Source organism: Sphaeramia orbicularis, chromosome 20, assembly GCF_902148855.1.
Source record: "Sphaeramia orbicularis chromosome 20, fSphaOr1.1, whole genome shotgun sequence".
Taxonomy (NCBI): Eukaryota; Metazoa; Chordata; class Actinopteri; order Kurtiformes; family Apogonidae; genus Sphaeramia; species Sphaeramia orbicularis.
Genome location: NC_043976.1, coordinates 34,090,145 through 34,118,044, shown reverse-complemented (window position 1 = coordinate 34,118,044; position 27,900 = coordinate 34,090,145). Strand labels below are relative to the sequence as shown.

The 27,900-nt window shown below is 36.3% G+C and overlaps 1 protein-coding gene across 1 annotated transcript in view; it reads left to right on the top strand.

Annotated features, from left to right (window-relative positions):
• Nucleotides 1-27,900, top strand: part of map3k15 (mitogen-activated protein kinase kinase kinase 15) — a 71,210-nt gene that overhangs the window by 16,788 nt on the left and 26,522 nt on the right. Inside the window, exons 4-18 of the mRNA XM_030123529.1 lie at nt 4,026-4,219; nt 6,290-6,458; nt 6,746-6,852; nt 7,928-8,098; nt 8,186-8,298; nt 10,514-10,673; nt 13,628-13,778; nt 14,726-14,833; nt 17,220-17,269; nt 17,370-17,465; nt 17,612-17,699; nt 20,176-20,309; nt 21,396-21,523; nt 23,156-23,286; nt 25,907-26,012. Of these exons, the coding sequence (XP_029979389.1) occupies nt 4,026-4,219; nt 6,290-6,458; nt 6,746-6,852; nt 7,928-8,098; nt 8,186-8,298; nt 10,514-10,673; nt 13,628-13,778; nt 14,726-14,833; nt 17,220-17,269; nt 17,370-17,465; nt 17,612-17,699; nt 20,176-20,309; nt 21,396-21,523; nt 23,156-23,286; nt 25,907-26,012 (1,906 nt within the window). The remainder of the gene's footprint in view (nt 1-4,025; nt 4,220-6,289; nt 6,459-6,745; nt 6,853-7,927; nt 8,099-8,185; nt 8,299-10,513; nt 10,674-13,627; nt 13,779-14,725; nt 14,834-17,219; nt 17,270-17,369; nt 17,466-17,611; nt 17,700-20,175; nt 20,310-21,395; nt 21,524-23,155; nt 23,287-25,906; nt 26,013-27,900) is intronic.

Sequence of the window (27,900 nt, the reverse complement as noted above, 5' to 3'; positions counted from 1 at the left end):
TCGATCCCTTCACTTATGGGAACAACAGAAATCTCCTTGCTCGATAGAGACGTGAAAATGGTGCTGTTTTGTCAGCATTACTGACTTTTACTCATAAGGGTTGATCAGACAACCGATCCAGTGTGAGAATCGTCTGAAGCATGCATTTCCAGACTTGAAGGGTGGTCTTGTGTTACTGAGTTTGTGCTGCAGTGGATATTTAAGAACCATTTGAGCCTCCGCATGTGGGTGAACCTTTCTAATGTTGTCACCCGGCTGTCAAACTATCTGTTCACACTATCTCTTTAATCTTTGCTCTCCGCCCCCACTCCCCCCTCCCACCATTCAGCATGTGTGTCTGTTACTTATTTGTGTCGTGGCCTGTTTTTACCAAGCATTTACCAAATACTGACCGCATTGGGGCGAAGTCAAGGGAAGGTTCACATCTGGTCAAAAAAAAAATTAATTATAATAACCTACACCAAATGTATATGTCAGGGTAGAGACTGCGATCTGGTAGGATCGGCGATTCTACCAGTAGAAACTCCGATCAGAGTCTCTACTGGTAGAAACTCCAATCCGAACCCTAACCCTTCTACTGGCAGGATTGGAGTCTCTACCGGTAGAGACTACGATCGGAGTCTCTACTGGTAGAGTCGCCGATCCTACCAGATCGCAGTCTCTACCCTTACATATATATTTGGGTTAGTAATTACTTATATGTTCAGGAAAATGTATTTTGAAATGAGAAAAAAATTTGTGGAAAAAAAAATTTGAGGAGTTTTATGAGTGTAATGGTGCTAGTACAGGCACAGAATCCAAATGCAGAACTCAGAGGCGGAATATAAAGTTCAAGGGATTTATTAGTCACAGATTTCACAAATAGTTGGATAATGAGTGACACAATCTTGAGGATAATTGGAGAAGACTTCCTATTCTGATTCGTCCTCCGGGCTGAGGACGTTAATCCCTTTCTCCGTTCGGTAACCGGGGCCTTACTCTCGACTAGGGAAAAGCAGAGGGAGGTCAGGGGCGGAAACAGGTCATACACAGGTAAGCTATCAAACAGGCGACAGGACATAAGGGTTGGACTAAACTCACGTACCAGAAGTCAGGCAAGGCGATCAGAACCAGGATAGCAGATGAGGCAGACAAAACCAACAGGGAGCAGGCAGTAGGCAAAAACCAGGTAGGCAAAAATGGGCCACAAAACAAGTAATCAAACAGACAGACAAGATCAAAACGCTGGTAAGAACTACAAGAGTTATAAACTGGCGTCTGACCAGGGCAAGAGACTGAGCTTAAATACACAAAAGGGAGGGAAGACAACGAGACACAGGTGGCACAAATCAGGGCGGAGACAGGTAATCAGGGGAAAGGTGAACACGATCAAGGAAGGGAAGTAAAGACGACAGACAAGACACATGAGGGAAAAATTAACAAAATAAAACAGGAAGTGACAAACAAACATGAAAGACAGACAAAACCAGACTAGCGTCTGGCTGCAGGCATGACAATGAGTGTGAATGTTTGGAAAGTACTGTCATTCTGGATTCATTTTATAAACTCTCATAAATAAACAAGATTTATTCCAAATACATTGATATTTGACTATTATATTATTTATGTCAGATTCTAAACACAGTGTTTAAAATTAATAAATGCATACAGGGTGGGGAAGCAAAATTTACAATGAACATTTATTTGTTTTTTCTCAGCAGGCACTACGTCAATTGTTTTGAAACCAAACATATATTGATGTCATAATCATACCTAACACTACTATCCATACCTTTTCAGAAACTTTTGCCCATATGAGTAATCAGGAAAGCAAACGTCAAAGAGTGTGTGATTTGCTGAATGCACTCGTCACACCAAAGGAGATTTCAAAAATAGTTGGAGTGTCCATAAAGACTGTTTATAATGGAAAGAAGAGAATGACTATGAGCAAAACTATTACAAGAAAGTCTGGAAGTGGAGGAAGCAACAAAAAACGTACCAAAGCTTTTTTTTAAAGCTCTCAAATCTGAAATCCTAAAGGATCCAACCAAATCCATGAGAAAAATGGCAATTGAACTTGAGGTAGACAACAAGACCGTTAGAAATGCAGTAAAATAGGATTTGAAGATTTAAATTCTCATGACTTTCAATAAACTAATTGGTCATACACTGTCTTTCAATCCCTGCCTCAAAATATTGTAAATTTTGCTTCCCCACCCTGTATATCTGTGCAAAATACATTTGAATATAATGTTAATATTATTTGTATGTTATAAATATTGTAAAAAAAAAAAAAAAAAAAAAAAAAAAAGTATATGATATTAATACTTGAAATAAAAAATGTTTAATTTGATATTTACTTTTGTTGTCCATCCGTGATGCTGCCATTTTTCAAAACTCTTGCTATTTAGGTATGATCAAATATTTTTTTCCTCTAACCAATTATTCGATTGTAAAATAGAGGGTTTAAGGTATACACTGAATACATTTTAGGATGAAAATGTCACAGGACCATATAGTGAGGACTCAAAAAGAGCAGTGTCATGATAAATGGGAGAAATGGACAGTTTTAATTTCAACGTCACATTAGTCACAAAGGATTATTATGATCAGTGTATCCCAAATATTCCTCATGTTTGTTTTGTGTTGTTCAGAAATCAAAAAATAAAAAATAAAGCAAAAAAAGAAAAAGAAAATGTCATAGGAACTTCACTTTTGAGAACTTTGTAATTCTTGCAAAAAAAATAGATGTTAATTTTTTGTCCATCCGTGATGCAGTAGTTTTTGGTATTTGTCTTTTACACTAAATTTGCCTTTTGAGTATGTTTAAGATGGCATTTAGACCTTTCCACTTTTGTGTAATATTTGTCTTAAACTTGTCTGGTTCAGAAGTAGTGGGCTTTCCATACATGACGCCCTTGACCCCGCCCTTTGGCTTTGCTTGAGCATCCACGCATAATTTTAAAGAACATTTTTATTTATTTTTACTGTTGAACACGCCAGTAGCAGTAAATCTCAAAAACCACAATTAAATTTCGGTTAATGAATTTACCGCGTCAGACATCTTTATATTTTATACACTGGGTACTCTCTCCACTTTGCTCTGACTTAAACTGCGTGCCCATGCGGAACACATGACCGCTGGTGTTTCTCCACCTTACTCCAATACTTCCGTAAAATGGCTGTCCGGTTAAATCCGGGCTGCCCCAGAGGGGGGGGTTGCGTAATTTAAAATTAACTCACCAGTTATGTTTCGGATGGAAGGACCAAACCAGGAGAAATGGAAGAACTCACCAAAGAGAAGGTTTGAGGTTTTAAAAAGTTAAATCAATAGTGTGATTTATTGCTTCAGGCAAAAATAGGAAAAAGTTACAAAAAGGAAAGAAGTCAGTTATCAATTAGTCTAGCATCAAACACACTATTCGTCTCCCCCTTGTCTCATCTCCGCATCACATTTTATAGTCTTCAGTCACTTGGAAGACTTCCATATTTGGTACATAATCTCAAGGATTGGTTGAACACTTGTTGCTGGGTAAAACATGTCACAGCTTACGTCAATAACTCCACGTTAGCTAATTCTAACAAAAAACACATTAGAAAGTTCACACCTGGGTTTGACATTTGCACCAACAATTTAGCTTACACTGCATAGTTAAACCACAAAGAGTTTACATAAATACGTCTAGTTCTAAGACTTGAGCAATTCTTGACCACAGAAAGTCCCTAAGTTCATAATCAAGATGAACTCAGCTTGCTTTTACCACAAAGCTGCAAGTTAAGAGCTTTTTCTGACCTTTTCTCTGAGTTCAGCACACACGAACCTGACCTGATACTGACTGTTCACTGTACACATCTGCAAAAATAAAAGATTCTTCAAGCAAAACAACCTGCAACATTACTTTTTGTCGTCTCCATTTTGGTTCATGATGTATGATGTATGATATTCACCTGACATTGTAGAGCAAAATTTAAAGTCACATTCAACTACCATTTAATACGATCCCTATCACATTACCACAACAACTAACCTCCCTCTTCACCCCTAGGCTTCCAGTGGTAACTACTACTTCATCCCCTACATAGTGACTCCTAACCATGAGTATATGTGCTGTGAGAGCGACGCCCAACGCAGGGCCAGCGAGTACATGCAGCCCAGCTGGGACAACCTGCTGGGGCCGCTCTGCGTCCCCCTCATGGACCGCTTCTCCAGCCTGTTGAAGGACATCCATGTCACATCCTGGTGAGACATCAGCAGCGTTGGAAGCAAATAATTTTAGATTTTTCATCATAGTTTAGTTTTATTTAGTTTTTAGAGCAGGTTTGCTAGTTTCTATTAGTTTTGTTTTTTTTTCCCTAAATGCTTATTTTTAGTTTAGTTTTAGTGTTAGTTTTAGTTTTTTCATATATTTTATTTTCCTCATCGTCGTATTCAAAGAAATCCCAGACAGGACTCTGCAGCTTTCTCCAAACTTTAGTCTCCATGTTTCCAGGTCGAGTAGGGACAAGAAGACGACCCTAAAAAAACAAGTGACAAGAAGTGACAGACTGTGAAGTGCTGTATGTTGCCGCCAACTAAAATTGCTCCAGCAAAATAAATTGATTTTATATCAATCCGACATTAAAAAAAACAAAAACCAAGGGAATTTTATCCATAATTTTTATACATTTTAGTTTAGTTTCAGTTTCAGTTAGTTATCGTTATGTCTTTTATTTATAGTTTTTATTTATTTCAGTTCATGAAAATCTTTTTTCAGTTCTAGTTTTCATCATTTCGTTTGTTTTCGTTAATGTTAGAGCCATTTTTTGTGTTTCAGTTAAAAACTCATATTTATATTTAGGTTTGATTTATCATTAATAAATTATGTATATTATATGAATGTTGAGTAGTAATAGTATAAGTCTTGATATAATTTTGTGATGCAATGCTGTTGGCCGCGAAGATTATAAATATGTAAAGAAAAAGGAGCGGAACCAGAAGCCTGAGGCTGGAGCATCACAGTCTTTTGACCACCGTGTAATTTAATTTAGAAATTCATCTTTTGTTTGTGTTATTCTGAGTTTTAAGTAAAGACCGCAAACACAGAAGTTGGATTCCAGACCCTTTTGTTTACTGATACGTTAGAAGAACTCCAAGGCTCATGGCTAGTGAGTGATAACCTGCACTCACAGTTAATGTTAAAAATCTTGTTTGGGAATAACACATGACAAAAGTAATGCATTGCAGTAATGGATTACTTTCTGCTGTAACACAGTAGTGTAAGGCATTTCTAATCAATTTTCAGTCATATTTTACTCTGTATGTTCAATAGCGCATGCGTTACAACACACTGTTAGCCCAAAATTTAATTACTCAAATAAAAATAAATAAATAAATAAATAATTTATCTACCGGCGTCCTCGGCACAGCGCCCCCTCTTTGACCATATAAAACAGGGGTCACCAATCCTGGTCCTCGAGGGCCGGTATCCTGCATGTTTTAGATATTTCCCTCTTCTCGCACACCTGACAGTCGTTCTCAGGCTTCTGCAGAGCTTGATGATAGGCTTATGGTTTAAATCAGGTGTGTTGGAAGAGGGATACATCTAAAACAAGCAGGATTGGTGACCCCTGATGTAAAATGTTGAAAAAAATTCAAGCGTTCCTGCTGGGATTCGAACATCGTCGACCGTAGCGTTACTTACTGAGCTATACGTTCACCGTCCGCCTTAAGAAAGCCATTTCTCAGTGAGGGAAATCACAAAAAAAGTCCTTGATCAAGTTGTTAAAGAGCATAAAGATTAGACTCTGAAGCACTGGATAAAGGTCATGTGTTCTGATGAGTCCAGTGGCAAATGCATGCTGTTACCAAAGCTAACGCCAGTGCAGTGCAGTCAGGTGTGAGACTTGTTTTTTGGATGTACGTAAAATACATTACATGAATGATGCAACTGATTAACACTTACATAAAGTCAAAAATGTATAAAACACTGATATGCATATTTTAAAAAGGGGCTTTTGTGGGAAAAAAATTCTCAATAAAAAATGTCATGATAATCTTGAATACGGTTTGGTATCATAAAATGCCAAAATATAACCAACAAAAGCCAATATATGCAAATATTTACACCTTTGGGTTAATTAAATTTCATCTTATATTGAAGTTGGGTTGATTTTTGTGCAGTTGGAGCAGATGCATTTACCTGTTTTGACAAAATGAATGAAAAGACGATGTGTAAATGAAACATCTAAATGTCTACGATTCTGTGACTCAGTCCAAACTCAGGTCCTTAATTCACTCTTTGTTACTTTTCTTTTTGTCTGCCTCCCTCAGCGCCTCCTTTAAAGACACCCTGCTGAATGATATCAGAAAAGCGAGGGAGAAATACCAGGGGGAGGAGCTTGCCAAGGAGCTTTCCCGCATTAAACTCCGTATCGACAACACCGAGGTTCTGACACAGGACATCGTCATGAACCTGCTGTTCTCCTACAGAGACATACAGGTATGAACGCACACAACACACAGACATAAGGCTAATGACGTTCATTTTGTCTTCTGTTTATGAAATTATACTTCCCTTTTTTTCTTTTGTTCAGACAAGGTATAGTTTTTTAGATGTTACCTGAAACTGTCAAGCAGGTAACATCTAAAAACCTATAAAAAACTAACAAAAGAAAAAAAGGAAAGTATAATTAAATACACAGACATATATATTCAAGCTAAAATAAGGATTGAATTTCTTATATCTTCTGAATGTTTTTATTTCTATTGATCGTATGTGATCACTAGGACTATGATGCCATGGTGAAGCTCGTGCAGACCCTGGAGATGCTGCCCACTTGTGATCTGGCAACCCAGCCCATGATCCAGTTCCACTATGCCTTCGCTCTCAACAGGTACACAACACCTGGAGGAAAACACATAGGCTAAGTGTCTATAGGTACAGGCACGGAAAATATTATTAGACCACTCTTGTTTTCTTCCATTTCTTGTTCATTTTAATGCCTGGTACAAATAAAGGTACATTTGCTTGGATAAATATAATGATAACAACAAAATTATCTCATAAGAGTTAAATTTCAGGGCTGATATCTACCCATTTTCCATGTTTTTTGTTTTTTTTTTATAATAACTAAAATCACTACAGTTCTTACATCAATATCTATGGCATTGTACTGACAAAAACAGTGTTTTTATTCATTCCATGTTTTCTTTTCTGTCTGTTTGTCACATGATACGCACAGGAGTTAGTACTTGATTGCATAACCATTGTTTTTGATGACTTTTGATGGTCGAATAATTTTTTCCGTGACCGCATGTTTTTAACTCTTTAAAACCTGACGTATCATCGCTGACACATGCAGTTTGGATGGCTGTAACTCCTTCACTGTTCGTGCAATTGGAAAATTCCAATGGTTTCTGAAACCTGAGATATTGCGCTTTGAAGGTAAATTTACATGAAAGTGTATCATGAAGATTTTCAGAAAAATTGCAAAAACTGATTTTTCATCATGATTTATTTATTCTTTTTTTTTTTTTTTTTTTTTTTTTAAACCATTGGAAAACGTATGAGGCAAAACCTTAACTTCCAACAGTGCTGAGGTAAATACAAAAATAAAAAAAATTAAATAAAATACAGACAGAACATGAGGCATAAAGGAGTAAAAATATGAATCAAGACATGGCAAGAACTACTGCAAAACTTACCTTAGTTGTATAGGCAACTTCTACAATAAGTAGAAAGAAAATACAAGAAAATTATAATAGGAAGTATTAGAGTTAAGCAGTTAAAAACAAGAGTGATTAAAATAAAATTAGCAATTAAACCTTGACCACAATAGCGCTGGTTCTTTATGTGCTAATGCTAGTTTTTGGAAGGTTTTTCCCATTTCCAGTGTTTCCGCTTTTGGTTTTTATGTCCACTGTTAAAACTGCTGGATGGTTTTAATCTTTGTATGTGAACACGTGAAGGAGAAACAGTCCCGGCGACAGGGAGCAGGCCCTCGGAGTGATGCTGCAGGTGTTGCAGTCCTGCGAACACCCGGCGCCCGACATGTTCTGCCTCTGTGGACGGATCTACAAGGACATCTTTCTGGACTCAGACTGCAAAGACACCAAGAACAGAGACAATGCCATCCAGTGGTGGGAGCCTCTTTCTGCAGACTACACGCTACGAAAATCAAATAAGCTCTGGATGTTCTTTGTGAATCTGTTGTTATCCTCTTGCAGGTACAGGAAAGGGTTTGAGCTGCAGCCCACGCTCTACTCCGGCATCAACCTCGCCGTCCTGCTCATAGTTGCTGGACAACAGTTTGAGAGCTCCATGGAACTGAGGAAAATAGGTGAGTAGAAGAGATTTGAAGGTAAACTAGCACGTTGACCTGTGGGGATCCACGGGTTCGAGGTGTGGTCATTTTTATGCTGTTGTGTATTCATGCATGCTGTACCACATTTGTCCAGCAGTCACCACTAAAGCGTTCTGGGCATAGCAATGTGACTGTAAGGCTATTATATTGAAAAATTACTAATATCTCCCAAAATCCTATCAAGTCCTATCAAGTTGCCATTTCCATCCATCCATCCATTATCCACCGCTTATCCGGGGCCGGGTCGCGGGGGCAACAGTCTAAGCAGGGATGCCCAGACTTCCCTCTCCCCAGACCCCTCCTCCAGCTCTTCAGGGGGACCCCGAGGCGTTCCCAGGCCAGCCGAGAGACATAGTCTCTACAACATGTCCTAGGTCTTCCCTGAGGTCTCCTCCGGAACACCTCCCCAGGGAGGCATCCAGGAGGCATCCAAAACAGATGCCCAAGCCGCCCCTCTCGATGTGGAGGAGCAGTGGCTCTACTCCGAGCTCCTCCCTGGTGGCTGAGCTCCTCCCCCTATCCCTAAGCGTGCGCCCAGCCACCCTGCGGAGGAAACTCATTTCGACCGCTTGAACCTGGGATCTTGTCCTTTCAGTCATGACCCAAAGCTCATGACCATAGGTGAGGGTAGGGATGTAGACTGAGCGGTAAATGGAGAGCTTCACCTCTCGGCTCAGCTCCTTCTTCACCACGACAGACCGGTACAGCGACTGCCATTTTCACTAGTTTATTCCATGACCAAAAATACAAAAGTATGCCAAACTGCAGTAGTCAGCTCTTTCTGGATTTTGTGTGAATCCCCGGACACACACACATGCACACAGCGGCCAGTTGGCTTTTATAATATAGATGGTTTATAACGGTGAAACCCAAAAGTGGGTCACATACCCATTTTCAGTTGGTTGCGCGCTTTTGTCTAGGCAAAATTTTACGTTAAGAAACCAATCCTGTGCTTTATTTTTTATGGAACGTAGCACCGCCCATTCATACTCCCCAACAGTAGACGGCGGTGATGTGCTGTAATGCTAATTAACACAAGATATTTCACAGCATAAAAGAAAACCCGAAAATTTCTATTTACCGTACTTTCCGGACTATGAGCCGCACTCACCCCGTCTTGAATGTCTCACCATCGCTTCATTGATGCCAAGCTTAAGTGCAGTAGCTCTATTTCCTTCTTCGTAAGCCGGATCAGTCATTAGCTGAGAAAAAATACATTAGCCGCATCATTTTAGAGCTGCGGGTTCACAGTGTGTGGAAAAAAGTAGCGGCTTATAGACCGGAAATTACGGTAAATCATAGCAAAACTCAGGTATGACAACGACTACATCAGATATGGTTTAACCTACACTGATGACAAAAACCTCAATATGATTAATGCTTAAATAAGACTGAGTACATTTTTAATTTTTTAGCAGAATGCGCTTTAGTTTAGATTAAAATGTACCTAATTTTGTGTTAAATCAAATATTTCCATCTTTAGCATCAACACCTGCTGGTCAGTTTGGTTAATCATTAAACTTGTCTTCTGTGTTTTCATACTGTGATATTCTGTATTATCTCAGGTTCAAAACACACCATCTTTTTATTAAATAAATTTGAGAAGTTTAACTTTTATCAGTTTGGGTCGTGGCTTGTCATTGAGGGGTGATACTGGGTCCTGAAGGTAGACCAACTGAGAACCACCGGTTTATAATATGAATATTGTTAGGGTTATGGATAGCTGTAGCTTTAACTACCATTAATACTTTAGATTTTTCTGTTTTTATATCATTAGCCTCATCGCATAATTGTCTAAGTCATATTTTTGGCCAAATTGTGATATCTGAAGCAGGAGTGTTAGGAGTTATCACAAAAAAATACATTAAAAAATTAAAAATTGGCCATAAATATGCAGTATTTGTGCAGATTTTAACAGATTTGTGCAGATTTTTGTCAGTGTGTGAGATGTAGCTCAGTGAAATCCTTGTTTTCAAACCTGAAGCTTATATAAACTACCTGAATACCTGCTCGTTTCAGGTTCATATTCACCGGAATAAAAATCTGAGGAGAAAAATGAACAAAAATGTGAAAGAAAAAGGCTTCACTGAAAATTTTTTAATTTTTTTTTTTAGCTCTGGAATGAAGCCGAAAATACTGCAGTTTATTTTGCTGTTGTGACGTTCTATTTCTTATCTATCTCCTGTCATAGGTGTGAGGTTGAACAGTCTACTGGGGCGTAAAGGTTCGCTGGAGAAAATGAATAACTACTGGGACGTGGGCCAGTTCTTCACTGTTAGCATGTTAGCGAGCGACATTCCCAAAGCCACACAAGCTGCGGAAAAACTCTTCAAACTCAAGCCGCCGCTTTGGTAAAGACACAATATTACACCGTGTTACTGTTGTACTTGACAAAATATAAGTTTTATTGTGTTTGATAAAAAGATCGATGCCAAAAATCATAACCCTTTATACAGAAACGCAAAGATCTGCCCCTTCCAGATGTTACCTCGCTTTAGAAATCCAAAACTGTGTTCCATTTTTATTTGCGGCATCAACTACATGCACATTTTTGTAATTTTAAGACACAATTTTGCATGTTTATGAAGTCAGTTTGTCACAATATCCACAACATAAAGTTGGAATAATTATGTTTTCAGACACATTCCTCTTTTTATCCCTTTCTCTACATCAGTAATCTGATTTTACCAGGTGTAATGATTAAATACTGAGTTCCAGTTACACTTTAGCTATCAAAAATAAATCGCATCGTCACAATGTCTCAGGTAAAAATATCTTATTGAAATTTTATGGTCAACAGTGTATTTACTCCACAAACTGTTCAAAGCTGCTGAAAACATCTTTGCAGGTCTCAGCATAACTAGACTTGTACTGATTTTAACCTTTTTTTTTTTTTTTTTTTTTTTTTAGTGCTTTTTAACTTATTCTCAAAGAACACAGAGAAATGTGTTGATGTCCTGCCTTTCTGGTGATGGTGACATGTATCTGATAAGATGAGAGATGCATTCTACTGAACTATTTTACAACGCTTACAACAAAGTAAAATACGTCTTTCAAAATTACCTTTGAATCTGACAAATATCATATCGTTATCCTCATAGCATAATTGTCGAAGTCGTATTTTTGGCCAACTTGTGATATTTGCTTAACTTTACTCCCCTAACACTGCTGATTCATCTTATGCAGATATCACAGTTTGGCCATAAATGTGACTTAGGTAATTACACTGGGTTACAAAAAAATGTTTTTTGCAAGTTGTCTAGGTTTTTTCAGCTGAATTAGGACCATTTTGCACCGCTAAATCCAAAAATGACATCTGTTTTTCTCAATCAAGTCAGGGTTTTTTGCTAATTTGATTTTGAAAAATGTGGTCTTCCCACAAAATTGATTATATTTTTGTGACTTTATCAGTTGATTTTTTTATATAGTTCTCACCCAAAATAGGTTTTAAGAGAAAAAAAATCATTTTTTAACAGGATGTATTTATTAAGTGTTACAAACTGTAGCAGAATACGTCAGGCTTATTTTTGCAAGATCTTCTAGTCGAAGCCATTTCATTCACCTGTAATATTAAAAAAAACCATTAATCATAAACTGGCAAAAGTAAAATCTTCAGAACTCGTTTATTGCAAGAAATATGAAAGAATTTTGTATCATATGATGTGAAAATGCCCATAAATGTAAGCAAAAATGTTAAAAAGCCAATATGTAGCATAGTTCAGAAAGTTGACCTGACTGAGCAAAATTAATGTGATTTTTGGATTCAGCACACCAAAATGATCCTAAATCAGCTCAAAAAACTTAAACAATAAATTTGTTGTTGACCAGTGTTATGCTATGAGGCTAATGATATGTAACATAGATGACATCATTTGGACAAGATCAGGGTCCTTCGTTATTGACTGTCATACATATTTTTCAGAGCTACAGTAGAATGGGGCAGATTTGCTCTATGTATAATCTGAAAGTTTGTCTACCATGAGCTGTTCATCTCTGTAAAATCACTTTTTCAACGTTAACTTTTTTGGTTATTTTTATTGCATGCACATGGATTTCATATATTGAAACCACAGACTGTAGATATTTTGGAACGGAACTGTTTCCCATTGGGTTTGAGCTGTCATTTTGAACCCAGTAGTTTATGATTTCACCAGCTCTAACCCTCATTGACCAAATGCGAATAAGTAAATATAATATTTTTAACCCTTTCATGCACTGTCCACTCCAGTGGACAGTTCTTCTCCAGCTGTTCTCTTGTATATTAATGGGTTTTGTTGTTTTAGTTCCATATCAGCCAACACAGTGGACGCTTATGCACCATCCCATACACTGTAATTCAGATCATTACTGTAACTTTACTGTTCTTGATGAACCTGATCTGCACTAACATGTTTGAGTGCAAATCAATTGTTATTTGTTCGACAAGAAGGTTTTTTTTTGCATATTATCTCCATGAAGTGAGTAATTACTAGCATTAGAATATGTTAAAATGTGAGAAGACATCAGATTAGCAGCATTAAAAATGTTTTTATTTCATTGTTTTCATATCACTTTCTGATATTGGGTTTTAAACACGTTTCTTTACTTCAAAAATTAAATGCATGGATATTTTTGTAACTCCATAGAAAAAAAAAAAAAAAAACTCGATCGCATTGTTTTTTTCATGGCTAAACACTGAAGAAAAAAATCTTGACTAAGGTTCTCATAATTCGTGCATGAAAGGGTTAAAAACCCAAATCAGCTCCTGTATATATATTGAAATGGGTGTCATGATGCTGCATTTAAAATTCCAATGATGGCCCAAATCAGATTTTTTTGCCCATATGTGACCTGTATCTGATCTGTTGAAGACAGTTTGAACAGCACAAATCCGATTTTTCCGAATCTGACCCAGGCCACTTTCATATATGGTCCTAAATCCGATACATATCTGATATTTTGTAATGTGACTTCAGTTTGAACGGCCAGGTCGCATTTATCTGACCTTCACATCATTGAAATGTGACAAACATCACAATTCTGCATCCCAGGAGAAGATGCAGTGAGAAAAACATACAGTGCGTACCTGTGTGGTCACATATAACATCAGGACCTTTTTTGCGCATGTGGGTCACTTCAGGGTCGCCTTCACTTCATACTCAAAACTGATTTAATGTGTAATATGAATGAGCACACAAAAAAATCAGATTTCACCAAAAAATCCAAATTGTGCATTAAGACCTGCTGTCTGAACAAAGCCTTAGAAGATATTCTTCTAATCTGCGTCTCATGCGTCATTTTCAAATGCCCATATTTGAACCTTCAGGTATTTGCGGTCAGTGGTGCAGAACCTGCAGCTGATCCAGAGATTTAAGAAGCAGAACATTGAACATTCCCCTCTGCGGGAAAGACTCAACTTTTGGATGGACATCATCGTAGAGGCCACACAGGGCACCACCAATCGACTGCGGTTTCCGGTACAAACATGTACAATCCGACTTATTCTAATATAATAAAGCAGGGGTGTTATTTTAGCTCAGGGGCCACATTCAGCCCAATATGATCTCAAGTAAAACAACAGTTAAAAAAAAGTTAAATTATGTTATGAAAGTGTTTTATAACTACAAAGTTTCTTTAAAAATGTGAATGCAACCTGAAATTTCTTAAGAAAAATAAGTGCAGTTTTAACAATATTATGCTCAGTTTATCATTTAAAACATGTGCATTCTAAAAAAAATAACACTTCCTTCTCTGAAGACATTTCATATCGTTCATATTTTTTCAGGCAGTTTACGTTTTGTGTGAAAGGATAGTTTGTAAATGTCAACATTTTTATGGAATTTTACTTTTTTACACTAAAACTAAAGAGAAACATTTGGAGTTGTCCTTACATTTACATTTATGCATTTGGCAGACGCTTTTTTCCAAAGGGAAGATTAACAATTAAGCTCTCTCTCTCTCTTTCTACTTCATTTGTAAAGCACTTTAAAACAGCCACAGTGGACCAAAGTGCTGTACAAAAGAAAAAATAAAAAACAAAATAAAACAATAAAATACAAGAATAGATTCAAGACACGAAACAGCTGTACAATTGAAAAGTGTCATACAGAAGAATAAAAAAGCTAAATAATAGGATAAAATACAAGAATAGATTAAAAAGACAACAAAAAAAAAACCCAACAGCAGTCTTTATTTATGTAACTTATTATGATGGTATTTTACTGGTCTTTAGATTATATTGGTCTGTATGTGGAATATGAGCTAAAAAGATTTTAACACCCCTGATTGTTAGTATCTTCAGTGTAATTTTTGCATTTCAAAAATTCATCCCACGGGTTCAGATCGGACCCTTTGGTGGGCCGATTTTGCCACCTGTGTATTAAAGCATGCACTAACAGCTTTTCTTCTTCTGTTTCTTTTACAGGTGCTGATTCTGGAGCCAACTAAGGTTTACCAGCCCTCGTATGTGTCGATTAACAACGAGGCGGAGGAGAAGAACGTCTCCATCTGGCATGTTTCTCCAGCTGAAACGGTTAGAGAATAACCTTTATGTCCTGATGATTATCTCAATCTTAACTGCCATCATAACACACTCAGTTTAGAACAGTGAGTCCTTTAACCCATAAAGACCCAGTGCTTCTTTTGTGGCAGCTCCCAAATAATTTTTTCTCTATATTTAACCTTTCTTAAGTGATTTATCACCATTTATTGTAATATTATCCTCTTTATTTTGAGTTTTAACAGTATAAACCATATATTTTCTTATATTTAATTCACTGATCATGTAGATGTTATTAAAAGCTCATAGTAATTTCAAAGGTTATTATATCAAAAACAGAGAAAACTGAAGAAAAAGTGACATTTTCAGCAAAATATACCATTAACTGAATGTCATTACAAGTGTGTCCATCCACTGTCATTGATCCAACTCCATGGGTTTTACTGGTGAATCAATGTTGTAGAAGATGGTAGTGTTTCCACATTCACTACAGTGCCTCTGAATGCCTAAATGGGTCATATCTGATGATCATAAAAGGACGACAAACTGTATTTTCCACCAATTATTTGCATGGATTGATAGGATTAGTGGATCAGCAGGTATTAAATAGTTTAGATCAGTAGATGGTTTTGGTCGACAGTGGCTGTTTGGGTCTTTATGGGTTAAAGGGGTTTTATGTAGTATTGATATTCCAAACTCTCAGACTTAGTTCTACCAAAACCACTAACGAATCAACGCTATGTATCCGCAGACTATATCACCCACTGAATCAAGTATAAAGCTTATTATTTACTCACATCTGTATTATGGAATCATCAAGTTTTCTTCTTCAAACTATGTTGTAGACGCTTATTTTAACAGTTTGCTCAAAATAACACTGTTATAATCATCACGTGCTGCATCGGCTAATAGTTTACATTATAGCTGTGTTAGCTTAGCTCTGTTTTTAGACAGAAAACAGCCACAGTAAAACCACAAATCATCTCTGTTTTCTGTACGTGTGCGTTTTCAATAGCTGAACTAAAGATCTGTTTGGAATCGAATAAACAAGTTCAGAACTGTCACAGTTTGGTCTGAACCGTGGATCAACAAACAGCAACTTAGCAAAGATAATAACAACAAATAATAGCTTTATACCTTCATAAACCTCAGAATCAAACTCAACCATGTAGAAGAAATGTTGCCATTTCAGCATCAAATAATAATAATAATAATAATAATAATAAGAAGAAGAAGAAGAAGAAGAAGAAGAAGAAGAACTAGAAAAGCACTCAGAGAGCGCAGACCTCTGCCAAGGCAGAGCATTGCCCCCCCCCCATGATCACCACCAAAATTTAATAATTTATTCCTTGTGCCAGTATCAACATTTCCTGAAATTTTCATCCAAATTCGTCCATAACTTTTTGAATTATCTTGCACACGGACAGACAGACAAACAAACCGACGCTGGCAAAAACATAACCTCCTTGGCGGAGGTAATAATAATAATATTAAGAAGAAGAAAACTTTTATGTTATGTTATGTTATGTTTATGCATTTGGCAGGCGCTTTTTTCCAAAGTGACTTACAGGGGAAAACCAATTAAATCACTCAATCAATCACATTTTAATTATATAGCGCCAGATCGCAACAAAAAAGTTATCTCATGACACTTTATATATAGAGTTGGTCAAAAACCAGACTTTATTTGCATAGTACCTTTAAAAACTGAGTTTACAAAGTGCTTTGACAGACAAATTAGAAGGGCACAAAAGCAGGATACAATTGAAAAAAAAAAAAAACAAGACACAAGCGAACACACTAAAGCATAAAAAACTACACAAAACAATAAAAGAGATATGTACAGTAAACTTGAAAGCATAACGCTTCGAATAAATTTGAATGTATGGAAGTGGAGAGGGCAGGGATTACATAACATGATGCTGTCAAATCTATGCAAGAATGAAGGAATGGACTAAAACAACATCATGTATGTCAATATAAATGAATAACCAAAACAGGGTAAAATTAAACATTCAAACTCCATTCTTTTCATTTACAGCTGTGTCCAGTGGAGAAAACAATAACAGAAATTTTTAGCTTTTATCATTTTGTCACTTTCTTTGACTCTAAAAGTGGTTTCTTAATGGTTCTCATCCCATGTGGTCACTTTCTGACACTTTGAGCAAAGGCCATGTGGTGTTTGTTTTTCTCACCATGGAAACCAGCAGAGCGACTCACTACTCCCTCTAGTGGTCACATAAATCCCTCGGTCCATCAGTATAAATCCAATACATTGACAGAACTTCACAGCATTATTATGATGATAATTTTAGGTCATTTTTTTCCTGTTTGACAGTAGAAATACATATAGTCCTTTTACTATCATGTATATTTTCTCTGTGAAGATAAATATACAATAACAGCTGCTTTATTTCAGAAGGGGATCCACGAGTGGAACTTCACTGCAATGTCCATTAAAGGAATTAGGTATGGATAAACAGCTGAATGTGAAACATAGATGGATTTATTATAAAACATAGAATACAAAAGACAACAGAAGAGGTAACCGACTGACTCTTGTTTGCAGCATCAGTAAATTTGACGAGCGCTGCTGCTTCCTGTACGTCCACGATAACTCGGACGACTTCCAGATCTACTTTTCCACAGAGGAGCAGTGCGGTCGGTGAGGACACACACCTCTAGATGTGTCTGTGTAGGTGTGTGTGTTTGTCTGTGTTCGTGCTTGTGCAGCATGTGCATGTGATTCTAAGTTATAATGTCTATCTGTGGATGTGTGTGTGTGTGTGTGTGTGTGTGTGTGTGTTTCAGGTTCTGCTCTATGGTGAAAGAGATGATATCTGATGGGACGGGGAATGCTGCCGAGCTGGAAGGGGAAGGTGAAGGAGATACACTCGAGGTTAGAATGTGCACATGTGTGTTTGGTCATGTTGGGACATCTACATTAACATGTGGCCAGAAATGTTCGTCTTTGTCGTCGTCTTCGTTAGTAATTTCTTCAAACATATTCTCTGACTAAATTATTATTCAGATTCATTTTATTTTTATTTTTTTAATTCTCTTTTTTATGAAAGAAATTCAGTTTTTTATTGTTAAAATATTGGGTTATGCAATTCCTGAAACATGTTTGGTGATGTATTTTGGATGTGTAAGAAAAAATTCTAGATATTTGTTTAACCCTTTCATGCATAGAGGTCAACACAGTAGACAGTTATTCTCCAGCTGTTCTCTTGTATATTCATGGATTTAATTGTTTTAGTTCCATATTAGTCAACACAGTGGACACTTATGCATCATCCCATACACTGTAATTCATACCATTAGTGTAACTTTGCTGTTCTTGATAAACCTGATCTGCACTAACATGTTTGAGTGTTGAAGGGGTGGGATTAAATAAATTATACTACCTCCACTCCTTTTAGAATGTGCAAATGAAGTCATGTAAGTTTTGTTTTGTTTTGTTTTTTTGTTTTCTTCCATGACCTCTTACTACCTGTTTTTTTTCCTAAGGACTAAGTAAGATTACTTTGTCTTGTTGCATATTCAAAATAAACTAAACTAAACTAAAAAAAAAAAAAAAAAAAATCAATTACTTGTTATTGTTACTAAACTTCAATTAACTGTTTTTTTGCATGTTTTTTCCATGAAGTGAGTAATGACTAGTATGAGAGTATGTTAAAATGTGAGAAAACAGCAGAATAGCAGCATTAAAAAGGTTTTTATTTCATAGTTTTCACATGACATATCAGTAAATCCATGTTTCTTTGCTTCCAAAATTAAACGCATGGTGTCAAGCTGACATTTTTTTAACTCCATGAAAAACAGGTTCGTAATAAAATTTTCAGTCACATTTTTTTTCATGCCTAAAGAGGAATAAAAACACTCAGAAAATAAATGTTGATTAAGGTTCTCATAATTCGTGCATGAAAGGGTTAAAATACCATTAGCAGTCTGTAAAAAGGCTATTACCAAAAAATGGTGCAGATTAGAAGCACCTACAACTAACGACTGGATACAATTAGTGAATGGAATATTTGAGGTGGAGATTCGGACCCATAGACTGAGGAGTCAAGAAGAGCAGTGTCATAATAAATGGAAGAAAAGGACAATTCACATTTCAACATCACATTCCTAAAAACAATTGTTAGTCACAAAGGTTTATTGTGGTCAGTGTATCCCAAATGTCCCTTATGTTTGTTTTGTAATGTACAGAAATCAAACAATAAAAAGAAAATTATAAAAAAAGAAAGAAATTAGGTTTTTACAAACACTGAAAAACCTTAAAGATACACACACAACTATATACATCCAGAGAGTATGTGTAAAAAAACAAAACATTTACAGCAGCTCATTATTGTCTTGGCATACAGGTTTTCAGAGTAAAGAACCAATATATAAATAGATAAATAAAAACACAGAAAACACAAAACTGTTAGTTAGAGGATTTTGAGTCCATATTCATGCACATATCTCACCCACCTTAATTGTTGTGTCATTGACTTTTCTAATATTTGTTACGCTCACTTTACTGTAAATACTGCTGTGAATTCAGCTCATGAAGAAACTTTACCATTCCAATTTGTTCAGATTGAAAAAGGCACATGAATATGTTTCAGACTATTGGTCAGTGTTTTTCAACCTTGGGGTCGGGACCCCACATAGGGTCGCTTGGAATTCAAATGGGGTCGCCTGAAATTTCTAGTAATTTTTTTTTTTTTTTATTACGAATAAAAAATGTATGGTGAGTTGTCAGAGACAATCCCAATCCATAAAAGACATGACAAACTGTGAAACTGAAACTGAAGCACTGTGGCTCTGTTTATCTTTCAAATGTTCATTGTGGTCGGTTTCAGATGCTGCAGCTCTTTCATAATTCATAGTTTCAGTTCTTGTTTGTTCAGTATTAATTGTCAGCCTTGTAAATCCAAGCTGGACTGACTGTACATATCCTGACCAAGGAAAATCAAATTCTCACTTTGTGCAGTAATCTACACCTGGCTTTTCTGCCTCCGTCCATAATAATATACATTATATAGACTAAATGTCGTCTAAAATGAACGTTTATTTGCAACATAGTGTAGCAAACTATTACATGATCAAAAACAAATTAATTTTAGTCGAAAACAAATGTCTCAGTTTTGAATGTCTGGGGTCACCAGAAATTTGTGACGTTAAACAAAAAATGTTGGGAACCACTGCTATAGGTGGAAGTGATTACTCAAGACACATCCAAACAGATGCACATGCAGCTGTGTTGTGTAATAACAGGACAGAATTGAATTGAAGATACTGTAAATGAGTTCAAAACCTGATGATTTCCTTCACTTTCTGATGACGTTTCTTTCACTTTTCATTTTTTCTTTTTTTTGTTACAGTATGAGTACGACACTAATGAGACAGGCGACAGAGTGGTGTTGGGGCGGGGCACCTATGGAGTGGTGTATGCTGGGAGAGACCTCAGCAACCAGGTCCGAATAGCCATTAAAGAAATCCCAGAGAGAGACAGCAGGTCAGTGGGCGTGATGATTTCTGTCCTGTAAGCTCAAGTCTTACCAAGCTGTAAAGACTATATTCAAAGATTCACACGAGTCAAAGATTGTTTATTGTCAGTTCACTAGATGTACAGAACACACAGAGAATTAAAACACTGTTTCCTGCTCACCTTGTTAATCTGTTTAACCCTGACCATATTTTCAGGGGAAAAACACCTAAACAGACATACCCAAAGTAAATGAAGAATTACTTCACAATAAGGTTCATATGGATGTTCTTGGTGTCTATGGACATTTAGAGACCTCACAGAATCTATTCCCATTGTCTAAAATATTGTATCTATTACCCTACCTGAGTAAACTGTAACAAACTAAAAGAGAAATTGGAATTTTTTATCCTCGCCTGTTTTTTTTCGGCTGGATTGACGATGATACGCATAAATAAATTGTTTTTTAATAGCGTATATTTCACCCCACAAAGATTAAAAATCATGTTTGAACATTAAAGTTTGCACTAAAATACACTTTTGATGTACTTTTATTAACATTAGGGTCTAAACTTTGAAAAAAACATTCATTGTCCTGATTTATTATATTTTTATAGTAGATGAATATTAATATAATTTTTTTGGCCCACGGGCGGGCTGATAGGGCTAAAGGGGTTTTTAAATGTCATGCATTAAAAAAAACAGTTAATACAGAATAAAAATACATTTTGAGAATAAAGTATATCATGTAATATACTATAGGCAGAATATAAAGTGCACTCGTCAATCTGTTTATAGTAGCAGCCGTAGTTCAGTACAGTTATGTTATGAGGTGAGGAGGTGCATAATGGAACCAGACAGCGACAGATTTGTCAACAGCAACAGATAGGGCAATAGTGCAACATTTATATAGCATATTTAACAACCATTTGTCATGAAAATTCACTTTAAAGCAGTAAAACAACACCATTGGATTGAATAATTAGAAATATGTTAGTAATAAAGTTCATTAAAGGCTCAATTGGGATGAACTACAGATGTTGCAACTCTGCTTAATTTGCTTATTTCCAGTCAAAGGATGAAAAGTGTGTTTTTCCATGTGTTTTTCTGAATCAGGTACTCTCAGCCTCTCCATGAAGAGATCGCCCTTCACAAGTACCTGAAGCACAGGAACATTGTTCAGTATCTGGGCTCAGTTTCCGAGAACGGGTACATTAAGATCTTCATGGAACAAGTCCCCGGAGGTGTGTTTGTGTGTGTGTGAAACAGGGAACGGATAGACGTAGAATATGTCTTTTTTTTTTGCTTCTTTTTTATTGTTTGAAACCCTTTAACCCTTTAACCCCTGAGATATTTCAGGTAAACGTTCTGCTGGGAATTTGCGTCTGTTTCTGCTGTGGGTATGTGGTTATTCTCCTTTTCTTCAGTGGTTTTGTTTTACTGTGTGTTTTAGGGTCAAAACAGGGTGGAATAACAGAAAAAGACGAAGAGAGGAATTGAAGTTTTACAGGTTTTTACTAAATAAGGCACTAAAATGTAGATCAATAAGAGATTTAGGATGTTGGATTTGAACTGTGAACTGGAACACACTGAACAAGAACAAGTATTTGAATTTTGAACCAGTAGTTTTTGTTTTTTCTTTGGAGTTCAACCAGGTGCCAAAAAGCAGTTACATGGTCAAAACACGGTAAAAATACAGTAAGAAAAAAAAAAAAAAAAAAGAAGAAAGGAAAATCACCACAAAACTGCACACAACAGTAAAAATTAAGGAAAAGGTTGAAAAGCCTAAACCATCTATTTTCAGAGCGAGTCAGTCTCACTCACTGCTCTGTGTTTTGCCCCCCCCATTCCACAGGTGGCAGAGGGTGCACTGAGCATGCTCAGATGTCTATGGAAAGAACAAGGTCTATTCTATCAGCACGTTTTGAAATTTTCCCTATAGAGTAAAATGGTTGAATTTATATGAATATTTAAAATAAATCGTACATTCAGAGCGCTCACCACAGACACGTCAGGGGTTAAAAGGTTAAAATGTTCTATCCATTTAGGTAAATGTCCAAAAACATCGATCAGAACTATTGTGTGTCTTTACATTTTACTGGTAATTCTGTTCGGTACAGGTAAGTGGACTTTATTGTGACTAAAGTATAAAACAGCTGATGGAGGACACGTTGTTGTAACTCAACGGTGTCTCTGACTGACTGGTCATCTTCCTATTTCATAACACTGGTCAACAATAAATTTATTGTTTAAGTTTTTTGAGCTGATTTAGGATCATTTTGGTGTGCTGAATCCAAAAATCACATTAATTTTGCTCAATCAGGTCAACTTTCTGAACTATGCTACATATTGGCTTTTCAACATTTTTGCTTACATTTATGGGCATTTTCACATCATATGATACAAAATTCTTTCATATTTCTTGCAATAAATGAGTTCTGAAGATTTTACTTTTGCCAATTTATGATTAATGTTTTTTTTAATATTACAGGTGAATGAAATGGCTTCGACTAGAAGATCTTGCAAAAATAAGCCTGATGTATTCTGCTACATCTGCGGTGAATACACCATTGTACCTAACAGGAATTCTGTTAGAAAATGTTTTTTTTTCTCTTAAAACCTATTTTGGGTGAGAACTATATAAAAAATCAACTGATAAAGTCACAAAAATGTAATCAATTTTGTGAGAAGATCAAATTTTTCCAAATCAAATTAGCAAAAAAACCTGACCCGATTGAGAAAAACAGTTGCCGTTTTTGGATTTAGCGGTGCAAAATGGTCCTAATTCAGTTGAAAAAACCTAGACAACTTGCAAAAAACATTTTTTTGTAACCCAGTGTAATCGGTTTTGGACACTGCTTGTCTCCGTTCTCCAGGAAGTCTGTCTGCGTTGCTGAGGTCCAAATGGGGTCCGCTGAAGGAGGCCACAATAATCTTCTACACCAGACAGATCCTGGAGGGGCTCAGATACCTGCACGAAAACCAGATCGTCCACCGAGACATTAAGGTAAAGCGTATAAAGTCGACATCCACTGAGGTGAAGTGATGAGCTGATTAACCCTTAAAGACCCAGTGGTCCTTCTGTGGCAGTTCCCAAAGGAATTTACCTCCAGACTCAAAATATATATCACCATTTATTTTAATATTATCCTCTGTACTTTGCATTTTTCCGTGGTAATCATGTATTTTCTTATATTTAATTTACTGATCATTAGGCCTGTAACGGTACACACAATTTTCGGTTCGGTACGTTTTCAGTTTTGAAAGCCACGGTTCGTCTTTTTTTCGGTTTGGTATGGGAAGAAAGAAAATCCCTCAAAATGTCTTTAATACATTTATGAATTTTTTTTAAACATTTTTCCCCCAATTTTTGGACACAATAGAATATAGAAAACCAGGAATATAATTCTGCTGCTATAAATCAAGTAGAAAGTAAAATAAATTATTAATATCACTAAATGTGTTTTAAACATTAGTATTGCACTTTTCTCTACAGGTTGTTTTGAACAAACAACAAAAATCAAATCACAGTTCTGTCAGTTCACATTCTGCATAAAAATACTAAAAAAATTCCACATGAAGTGCAACATTAACAAGAGGACAAACTGGTATTCTCTTTAAACAAACTGAAGAGCAACAATGACAACAAAAAATTAACCAAATTATTTATTTTAGGACAGAGAACAGACTGTTTAGGACACTTTGTGTATGTGCGTGCACGCGTGCAGGGTGCGATTTGTCTTTTTTTTTCTTTTTTTTTGGTCGGAGCCGGGGTGGGGGGGTCCATAACTAACATAACTAACGCTGGTGTGAAACGAAAGAGAAACTTTATATACTTTCAACGTCCAACTCCTGGGTTCTATTCCTGTATTATACAGCGTACGGGAGAGAGAGAGAGCCAGACAGACAGATAGGCAGAGCTAGTGTCAGTGTTTTAGAACTACCGTAGTTCCTAGGGGCCAAACAACGTCCATCTTATCACCGTCTCTTTCCTCGTTGTTGTCTTTCACCGGGACCTGAACTGATCCAAACAGGGCTGTAATAATGGTGGAGGGTCTTCAGTCTTTTCCTTCCAGGTTCACATCGTATTTGTTGTTTTTTTAACCTTATATCAGCTGCTATTTCGTATTTCGGGTCAATGTGTGCGTCCTTCAATATGTCCGTGTGGAACTTGCGCGGATTTAAAGTTCTGCATCAAACAACATCTTTCGTTCCTTTTTCTTTTTCTCAGTGTACTGTGCCGTTTCGGTACAGCTGTGTACCGAACCAAACAGGTGTGTACCGAAATGGTTCCGTTCGGTACGTGTACCGTTACAAGCCTACTGATCATGTAGGTCAGGCGTGGCAAACTCATTTTCTTCCGGGGGCCACATTCAACCCAATTTATTCTGAAGTGGGCCGGACCAGTAAAAAAATAGCATGACAGCCAAGAAATAATGACAACTCCAGATTGTTTTAGTGCAAAAAATATCATTCAATTATGGCAATATTTACATTTACAAACTATCCAAACAAAAAGGATGTGAATATCCTGAAAATGAAATTTGTTAAGAAATATAAGTACAATTTTTTTTTTTTTTTGCGAAAATGTTTTTATTAAAATTTTTTATCATTTTAACAAACAAACAACAAACAGCGCATACATCAGATCCATGCAACCTGCTGACTACAAACACAAACATCATTAAAGAAAAAAAAATTATACAAAATGTAGAAATCTGAGCATCCACCTTCAGAAACCACAGTGGGACCTTTTTCAAATGTTTGCGTTGTCCTCCAGTAAATTTATGAGTACAATTTTATTAATATTATGCCTCGACCTATCATTTACACATATGCATTACAGATCCGATCTACAAAGACACAAAACATTCAGTAACAGGCAGAATATTGTTAAAATTGCACTTAATTTACTTCAGACGTTTTAGGTTATTCACATTTTATTGTTAAAGGATAGTTTGTTAATGTAAACATTTTCATAATTTAATGTTTTTTGCTCTAAATCAAAGAGAAAAAAATGGTGTTGTCATTATTTATATATTATTATGATATTATTTTTTAGTTTGGTGCCCTAACTTGCACTTTGCAAATCCATCCCACGGGCCAGATTAGAACCTTTGGCGGGCCAGTTTTGTCCCCCGGGCCGCATGTTTGACACCTGTGATGTAGATGTTCATGGAAGCTCAGATTAAAGTTGGGGTTATTCTGTTAAAAAACAAAGAAGACTGAAAAAAGTGACATTTTAAGCAATGATATTAACAAATCAACACAAAACTAAGCATCTACAACCCCTGAATGGGTTTTACTAATGAATCAATGTTGGAGAAGATGACAGTGTTTCCATGGTAACTACCGAGCCTCTGAATGTCCAAATGGGTCATATCTGATGTCCATGAAAAGATGAAAAACTGTATTTTACACCAATTATTTACATATATTGAAAAGATTAGTGGATCAGAAGTTATTAAACAGTTTAGGTCAGTAGATAGTTTTGGTCAGTAGTTGCTGTTTGGGTCTTTATGTAGTTAAACTCCAGAAAGAGGGCAGATAATACAGTGGTTAAACTAAGATTAAACCCATTTGATTGTGCATGTCAGTAATGTGTTCTTATGTGTTTGTTCCATCAGGGGGATAATGTACTGGTGAACACATACAGTGGGGTGTTGAAGATCTCTGATTTTGGGACCTCTAAGCGTTTGGCAGGTGTCAACCCCTGCACGGAAACATTCACTGGTAATATTTACACTTCCTGCTACAATAATTAGCACTGTTTTTAACACTTTATTTAAGATTCACTGTATTATCCCACAATGTCGGGGAGTTCTACTTATACTATAATCATTATGTTAAAATTAATCACCATAATTACAGCTTACCGCAGTTCTGTGATGACTTACACACTCATTTTCCTCTACATTTAACCTTTACTAAGTGATTTATTATCATTTATTGTGTATTATCCTCTGACAGTCAAGTATTTTCCTATATTTAATTCAGTGATCACGTTCATGTTAATGAAACCACAGGGTAAATTTGAAGGTCATTTTAATAAAACGAGAAAACTGAAGAAAAACTGACTTTTACAGCAAAATTTATCATTAACAGAACTTAAAAGTAAGAGTGTAGAAGCCCTGCCATTGGTCAAACTACATGGGTTTTAGGGTTTTCATGTAACCAGCTGAGCCTCCGATCGTCCAAATAGATCATATCTGATGCCCCTGGAAAGATGAGAAACTGCATTTTATCTGAATTATTTCAATGTATTGAAATAATTAGTGGCTCCAAAATTACATATTATGCAATCTTATATTTTAAAAGGGAAGTGGATTCTGTTTGTGTGTGTCTCAGGTATCACACAAAATCTGTAAAGAAGTGACTGCTGCAGTTTGGCATAGTTTTGTGTTTTTAGTCAAGGAACAGACTAGCAAAAACGGCAAGTTGATAGGACCAATATTTTGGGAGATATTAGTAGTTTTGGAATACAATAGCCTTACAATCAAGTTGCTGTGCCCAGAATCACATTGCCTACACTTAGAACAATGGGGTAATGCTATGCTTTGGTGCTGACTGCTTGACAAATGCGGTACAGCATGCGTGAATACACAACAGATATCCATGCTGGGGGACCAGGATCTTGCCTGTCAGGGTCGGGATGTGGATTTTAAACACCCGCCCCCCCCCCCCTTTTTTTTTTTTTTTTTTTGCATCCCACCCTCAGTATTGACACTGGTCGCTTTTCCATTGGACTTCTGCACAAAACTTTACCGATATTTACTAAATGTCGAAAAAACAGAATGTCATAATGTCGATTTTTTCATTAAATCACAAATGCTACGATTTGTGTAATTATTATCGCGAGATGACACGAGAAGTCATTCCATAAACATGGCGACGAATGTCAATATGGTGTTGATTTACAGATATATTCATTATTATTATTATATATTACCCCTCTATCCTGTACTAAATTTAAAAAATGATTCGGTTTCCTGGTGTGTCCACACATATCGCACCATGTTTCTTTTAAAACTCTTTTTCTTTGCTTGTTGTAACATCTGTCAACAACAGTTTTTTTTAATTCACGCGACTGTAGTTGCGGAAAAAGGTCTTTCCATTGCAGTTTTGTGTGCTATACCAATTGCGATATGCCCGAAAAACCAGCTCTTGCCAGCGCAAAATCTTTTAGTCGAAAAACTAGAGTTTAGGCGAAATTGCCGTTTTTCCATTACGGATATTTTTATGCAAGTTATATTCGCACAGGTTGAGGTTCAAACCAACTAATGATGAAGTCCAGAAGGTGGACGATCACGCTAGTTGTATGTAATTTATATCTATAACATTGTAATTCAGTAGATGCATTAGGCAGGTGGCAGCTGTTTAGGTTTAATATTAATATTTTTGCTTGATCAAACATAAACAGGGTTTCTGTGGGTCATTAAAAGGCATTAAAAGTCATTAAATAGATTTTGTGAAAATTAAGGCCTTAAATGGCATTAAAAAGCATTAAATTCGATGTCCAGAGGCATGAAAAAATTAAATACACTTGATGGAAAAAAAAGCATTGTTATTCACAATTTATTTTGATTTTATAAACATTTAATAATTTTGATCGGAAGTATAG